This window comes from Dipodomys ordii, unplaced genomic scaffold, assembly GCF_000151885.1.
Source record: "Dipodomys ordii isolate 6190 unplaced genomic scaffold, Dord_2.0 Scaffold127, whole genome shotgun sequence".
NCBI lineage: Eukaryota > Metazoa > Chordata > Mammalia > Rodentia > Heteromyidae > Dipodomys > Dipodomys ordii.
This window is the reverse complement of record NW_012267343.1, coordinates 7,967,617-7,975,199: the sequence shown is the minus strand read 5'-3', so window position 1 is coordinate 7,975,199 and position 7,583 is coordinate 7,967,617. Positions and strand designations below refer to the sequence as shown.

The following is a 7,583-nucleotide window of genomic DNA, read 5'->3' as shown; positions in this document are numbered from 1 at the left end:
TGTGTGTGTGTGTGTGTGTGTGTGTGTGTGTGTGTGTGTGTGCATGCCAGTTCTGAAGCTTCTTTGTCTTCATGCTTTCCCTTGGCCTTTTCATTTCAAGGCTAGAGCCCTACCACACTTGAACCACAGCTCCACTTTTGGCTTTTTGTGGTTAAGTGTAAATATAAGTCTCACTGATAATTCTACCTGGAATGGCTTTGAACTATGATCCTCAGATCTCAGCCTCTTGAGTAGCTAGGATTATAGGCATGAGCCACCAACACCTGGCTAGAAAATGCTCATTATTCATGGCCTTTTAGCTAAGATCAAGGGTGGAAACTTCCCTGTTTGGGGGAAGAACTGATAATAGTTCTGACTAGGCTTGTGGCTGCCATCTTGGATGTGGTACCACAACTCCAGCACTACTGGTTCTGGGTTCCACGGTTTTTTCTAGTATCTGGCGGGACTCCATTCTGTTCTCTGTAGAGGCTGGTGTGAAGGACATTGGAAGTTTGCAGCTTGGAGACACACAGAGGTAGCTGCTGTGTTTAGGTAATTACATGTCTAGGAGGTTAACTAATGCTTTTTTTTTTTTCCAATTGAAGATCTCTTTGATCCCTGATGACAATGGACGACGATGTCAGAAGACGCAGACTGTTCCAGACAGCAGAGACCCTGCTTTCCACGAGCACTTCTTTTTGTAAGTGTCTGGGGCAGCTGGGCCAGCCCTTGAGAGGACAGGGAGGGAGTGTTTATCTGGAAACGGGTTGCCAGATCTAGGTCTAGATCTAGGCAGAAAAATAGTGACTTCTAAAGGATGTCTTTGTTTTCTCACTCCTTGTGTCCTTCATCCCCTGGCTGGGGGCCCAGGGTGAGGTCCACAGTGAGAAGATATCACTTGGCTGGGTCTCATAATGACATGCCCAGTCAGGGACAGCCAGCCCCTAAAAAGTGCACAATTTCCCACTGTGCCTCTGATCAGGCCTTCGCCTTCAGCAGAGGGGGTTTTCCAAGTGGACAGAAGGACATTTAGCCTCCTTATCCTCCTTTTTATTTAAATCTGTAATCTCTTTGAGCCTGAACTTCCTCATTTATAAAGTGAGGCTAATAATAGACCTATCTCGGGAGCTGGGAGCTATAAATATGAAAATGCCTAGCAGTGTGGGAGATGCTGTTATTATTTATTACTCCCAATTCTGTACCCTGGGGCCAAGGGGAAGGTCATGGTCACTGGGCCTTTTCCTATTAGTGAAAATTAATAATAATGTTTTGGATTATTCTTCAGTTCACAAGGTAACTTCACATATTATAAAAAAATTAGAAAATGTAAATGATCAAAACAAAGAAAACACCTGTCAGTTGCACCACTCAGCTCTGCAAGTGCATTTCTCGTGGGCTCCTTTCATTTGTGTGGGTGTGGATTTCTGGGCATGTTTACAGAATGGGATTGTTTTATAATGGTGTCGTGTAACCTCTTCTTTGTCCTTTAACAATGTAATGTAAACTGTATTCTGCACGTAAGTACTCATCCCCCCCCACAATTTGTAGTGTATATATATTGTTTTTTAAAAACCAGCTGTTCAGGATCTTTAAAAAATTTTTGCAATCATGACCTGCTCTGTGGGTCTGGCCTGGCCTGGAGTTTGGCCTTCCTAACACGCTGATCATCTCATTTGCTTCCTAGTCCTGTCCCAGAGGAGGACCATCAGAAGCGTCTTCTGGTTACTGTATGGAACAAGGCCAGTACAACCAGGTAAGGAGATGTCCTGAGCTGGACTGAGACCCAGCTCTGGGCTGTGACAGTCAGGTGGCTGGCACACCGAAGTTGCTCAATTAGTGCATTCTGGATAACTAAGTGGTTGAGACCACACTAAACTGCAGAGGCTGCTCACTGCCTTTCCTCCCCCCACCCCCCGCCACCCCGCCACCCAGTCCTCATCACTCCAACCTTGTCATCAGTGGGCATCAGCAAGGTATTGTGTTGTACAGCAGGGGCGCCACCCAGCCTACACCTGAGCTCTGTTCTCAAGGGGCCTTACTGCTCAGGTGCTGTACCAAGATAAATTCTAGTACCAACATGCACATAATCAGCTCCACAGGACTGTGCACCTTGTGAAAACTAGGAGGCCTGTATCCCTTTTAGTCACCACTGTCTTTACAGAACTGCATGTGGGAATAAAAGGAGGAAATGAGTCACAAGGGCAGGGAGGACAAGGAGGAGAGGGGAGAAGGGGAGCACGCTGCCGGCCGAGCTGTGCCAGGAGGGCTTTGTGGGGAAAGTGAGATTTTAAACCTGGGCAGAGGTGACCAGAAGAGAAGATCAGGAGGTGTTCCATGGAGGACACAGCATGGAAGAAGTCAAGGAGGCAGGAATATGTAGGATAGGCCCATGCTACCCATGAAGGGATGGTTTTAGGGGACAGAAGAATCCAAACAGGTTGATCCTGTGGGCTGGGTAGGATATAGGAGAAGAGATGAGGACAGTAATGACAGTACAGAGCAGGGAAGGAAGGAGTAACCGGGAGGTGAGTAAGAGCGAGAGGATTGGCTGCTAAAGAAAGAGGAGTGGGAGCAATTAACTGGGAGGCCCACTGTGAGCAGCAGGGGCGCAGTTAGCAGAGATAGCCTAAGGAATCTGGATGAATTGGGAGGGGGGCAGTAATTTGTCAAGCAATTACAGAGCTGAATGAGACCGAAAAGGAGCTTATATGAATAAAAGGCGTTCAACTCATCAGTGTAGACTTGGAAAATGTTGGATACTTGTGTGTGTGTGTGTGTGTGTTTGTGTGTGTGTTAGAGCTAGAACCTTTTTGCAAGCTAGGCAAGCACTCTCCTGATGAACTATATCCCTAATCCCTGAATGCTTTTTAGAGTCCTAAATTTTATTAGCTAGTATACTTTTAAAAGTTCAGCCCCATTGAACCTTCAGAAGAAAGCATATTTATTTTGACTGAGCACTGCTTTTCAGGTGTGATATAGAGTGATATTCATAATAATGTAGACATTGTCCACTCATCCATCCATCTATCCATCCATTCAACTGTGATTTTCTACCACCAACATTCTAGGTGCTGAGGACTCAGTGGGTCCTGTTTGGAGGGTTACTGATAGAGACTTGAGAATATGGTTGAGAAAGAGCAAGCATTTGTGGGTCTGATCTTGAGTCAGAGCTTAACAGTGTATTACTTAGGTAAGGTTTTGTTTTTGTTTTTTGTGTCAGGCCTAGGTGTTGTCCCTGAGCTTTTTTTTTTTTTTTGGAGTCTGGTCATGGGGCCTGAACTCTGGGCCTGGGCGCTGTCCCTCAGCTCTTCAGCTCAAGGCTAGCGCTCTACCACTTCAGTCACAGCGCCACTTCCGGCTTTTTTCTTTTTGCTTTATGTGGTGCTGAGGAATCGAACCCAGGGCCTCAGGCATGCAAGGCAAGCGCTCTACCACTGAGCCATCTTCCCAGCCCCAGCCTTTTTTTTTTTCCCCTCAAACCTAGTGCTCTGCCATTTGAGCCACAGCTCCACTTAAAACTTTTTTTTTGGAGTAGTTTATTAGAGATAAGAGTCTCACGGATTTTCTTGTCCTGCTGGCTTCAAACCTCGATCCTCAAATCTCAGTCTCGTGAGTCACTAGGATTACAGGCATGAGGTGCCTGTTCGGTTTTTGTTTGTGAGATAAGGCCTCTCTTTATAGCCCAGGCTGGCCTAAAACTCTCAACCTACTGAATTATAGGCATGCACCACCATACTCAGCTCATGTATGCAGCTTTGTCCTAAGTTTCCCGAAGATTAAACTTAAGGTAAAAAAGCTTAGTATCTTGTTCCAAGTCACACAGGCAGTGAACAGTGGAACCTGAATGGAAGTCCAGGCAGTTGGATTCAGCCCTTTACTCTTGTGCCTTGTGCACCAGGGAAAGGGCAGAAGAGAACCCATCAGAGCAGAGGGGGTATGAATAGAGGGGAGGAGTGAGGAGTTACTTGCAGCGGTTTTGGTTGGTTGTGGAGGTCAAGTGAAAAGCACATCAAGCGGCTCTGTAGTTGTCTTTGGAGAAGGGTTTCCTCCTCAGGGCCAGTGGTTCACAGTCTTGTGTTCAAATCTCATGAGGGCCCTTGTGAGGAGTGCAAGCTCCAAGGTGCTGCATCAGATGAATGAACTCCAAATCTTCATGGGCAGGGTACAGGAACCTGTGTTTAAACAAGTTATTTGTCCACTGGGAGGCACTGGAGGGCATTGAGCAAGGCAATGATGATGTACAATCTACGTCTATGGTTGTGATAGGTCTTTGGGTGAGAGAGATGCTTTGGCATAGAAGAAAGGGGAATAGGGAACCAGGATCTATTTGGAAGATACTTCTCAATGCTTAATAGTACTTACTGGTCAGGCACTGCTGGCTCACCTGTAATCCTAGCTACTCAGGAGGTTAAGTCCTTCAAGGATCATAGTTCAAAGCAGCCTAGGCAGAAAAGTCCATGAGACTACATCTGTAAAATAACCAGCATAAAGCAGGCTAGAAGCTGGGCACAGGTGGCTCATGCCTGTTATCCTAACTACTCAGGAGGCTGAGATCTGAGGATTGAGGTTTGAAGCCAGTCTGGGCAATAAAAGTCTGAGAGACTCTTATCTCCACTTAACCAGCAAAAAGCTGAAAATGGAGCTGTGGACCAAGTGGTAGAGCACTAGCTTTGGGCACAAAAGCTCACAGAGTAAGCTCAGGCCTTCAGTTTAAGCCACAGGACTCTTCCCTACACCAAAAAATCAGGCTAGTGGCATGGCTCAAGTGGTACAGTGCCAGCAGAGCTAGCAAGCAAGTGAAGCAAGTATGAGAAGGATGAGGTCCTGAGTTCAAATCTCAGTACTGCCCAAATAGTACTTATTGGTTATTTGCTATGAGAGCAAGTTGAGAAGTTAAAGATAGTCTTGAGTAGCTGGTGGTAACCCCTAAGCCAGACATAGTGTAGAGAGGAAGGTTAGTGGGTTTTGGATATAGTGAGATGCAGGTACCAGGAGAGGAGCCAGGTGAGAGTGGGGGGGGGGGGGGGGGGGGGGGGGGGGGGGTGGGGGGGGGGGGGGGGGGGGGGGGGGGAAGACAGAGAGGGAGATGGAGAGAAGGAGAGGAAGAGAGGAGAGGGGAAGGGAAAGAGACAAGGAGAGGGAGAGGGTAAGGGAGAGAGAGAAAAAAAAGAGATAAAGAAGGGGGGGAGAAGGAGAGGGAGAAGGAGAGGGAGGTAGAGAAAAAGAGATTGTTCTGTGCTTGTGAGATGAGACCAGTATGGAGCCATGACCACAAAGACAGCAGGTGAGGTTCTGGTCAGATGGGAGAGCATGAGTGGCAGACAGAGGGGTCAGGACCTGCCTTGGAAAAGCTGGGAAATGCTGATGGGGCAGTGGAGGTCTCTGCAGAGTCGGCTGGATGCCCAGCAAGCTGCTGGTGAAGGCCATGCAGCCCAGGAGTCCTTCCCTGTGCGGGAGCAGAGTGAGCTGCTCGAGCTGCTGAAGGCATCTGTCATGCAGGTCACGTTTCTGGAAGGGAAAGTGAGGCCCGGGGAAAATGAGTCAGCCCCCAGGGAGGCGGCGTGACTAGGGCAATGTCTCCACTTGTTGCCTATTTTGGGAAAGTGAGATTCCTTATTAAATAAAACATAGCCAGACTCGTGGTCACAGTCCCAGCCCAGAGCTCCAGCGGGACAGGGCAGGCTCAGACGGGCCAGAGCTGTCAGCATGAGGGGCGGCCCAGCCTCCCTCCAGGCTCCTCGGTGGGTTCTCCTTCTTGGACTCACTTGAGCGAGAAGGTCAGATGGAGATGGACAGAGAGGAATCACAGGGAATTTGAGCAATGCTGAACACTCCCAAATCAAATTGTGTTCTCGGAAAGACAGATGTTGAACTTAGCAACATGAAAGACAATTGCAGAAGAAAGGAAGCAAGCATTCACTAGCTTGTCTCTGCACCAAGCACTTTCTATATCCTGCTTCATTGAATCCTCAGAACTACCCTGAGGGATGTGAGTTGTTGTTGTTCCTAAAGGCCTGGCTCAGCGTGATAAAAAGTGTGCACCTAAGCACTACTATGTGTGGACACCAAGCACAGACTATGCACTTGCTCATCCTCACAACACCACTGGAAGGGTGTATCAAAATATCTCACCTCTCTCTCTCTCTGTATGTGTGTGTGTGTGTATATAAAAGTATATATGTATGTATGTATGAATGGCTTCTAAAGAAACCACAACAGTATCATCACACTCAGAAAGCAAGAGTAGCCCCTTAATAGCTTTGAATATATAACTAAGCTATCTGGAGGTTCCGCTCAATGATATGGTGAAAGACAAACTGAAGGGCTGGGAAGGTGGCTCAGTGGTAGAGCGCTTGCCTTGCATGCATGAGGCCCTGGGTTCGATTCCTCAGCACCACATAAGCAAAAAGCCAGAAGTGGCACTGTGGCTCAGTTGGTAGAACGCTAGCTGAAGAGCTGAGGGACAGTGTCCAGGCCCAGAGTTCAGGCCCCACAACCGACCCAAAAAAAAAAAAAAGACAAACTGAAGTTTCTAGTACTAATTATAACATTTGCTAGAATTTGTGACTGGTCAGATGTGGTAGTTCATGCCTGTAATCCCAGCTAACTAAGGAGATAGAGGTAGAAGACTTATGGTCTACCAGCCTGGGTGAAATCACAAGACCCTATCCAAAAAACAAAGCAATGACTGGAGGCTTTGAGTTCAATCCCTAGCACTATGGAGGTGGGGCAGGGGAGAACTTGTATCCAGGAAACAATCTTGTAGGAATTATAGTGACATATACCAAATTAAAAATGTGAATATGTAGATAAGCACATAAATAATATAATGCATAGTCTATAATATAATGTACAATCTATTACACAATATATAATCTACATTTACAGAGGGTCTGCTATGTGCTGAGTCCTGTTCTGAGTTCCGTAGGCATCCTCTTTCCTGTACTCGATGTTAGGAACGGACAGCGGCTTTGTGTCAGAAAGCTCATGACAGATACAGAGTCTAAGGGGAAAAAAATAGATGGAAAAATAGATACTCAAAATTAAGCCATCAAATTAAAATTTAATTGAGATTAGACACACACAGTGTTTGTCCAAAATGATCTTCTTCTCCTTCTTTCTGGCTCAGCTTCTGGGGCCTCCTGCAGGCATCTCTATCCTAAATGACCTCTTGCCTCCTGAGCCTTTGGAATTTGTTGCCTGTGTTGTTCATCTGTCAATCTCACCCTTTTTTGGTGGCAGGTCCTGTATTGATGACTTGAACCGCTATTTAAATTCCTGCCTGTTTGTCTTGTTTCCTTAACACTGCAAGCTCCTGGCTCAAAGCTGCCAGCCATGGGCTTGATGAATTCCCTCATTTGTCAAGCCTTCGCTAAGCGCACCAAGCCTGAAGCTTAGGCTTGGCAGTCAGCAGTGATTGAGGCGTGGTTTCAGAGACTCAGCACTTAGGGAAATCGCAGGCCCCTCCAGTTGATAAACTGGAGGGTCGATTGCCATATGCTCTATGTCCGGGCTGCTTGCAAAAGCGGTCTTCTTCCTCCATTGGGTCCTCAGAAGCAGCCTGCAGAAGGAGCTAATTGCAGAACTGTCAGAGAGAGGGTCCT

The 7,583-nt window shown here is 47.0% G+C and overlaps 1 protein-coding gene across 1 annotated transcript in view; it reads left to right on the top strand.

Annotated features, from left to right (window-relative positions):
- The window catches only part of Rgs3 (regulator of G-protein signaling 3), a 126,023-nt gene that overhangs the window by 18,196 nt on the left and 100,244 nt on the right, over positions 1-7,583 (top strand). Inside the window, exons 4-5 of the mRNA XM_013030145.1 lie at positions 585-679; positions 1,664-1,732. Coding sequence (XP_012885599.1) covers positions 585-679; positions 1,664-1,732 — 164 coding nt within the window. The remainder of the gene's footprint in view (positions 1-584; positions 680-1,663; positions 1,733-7,583) is intronic.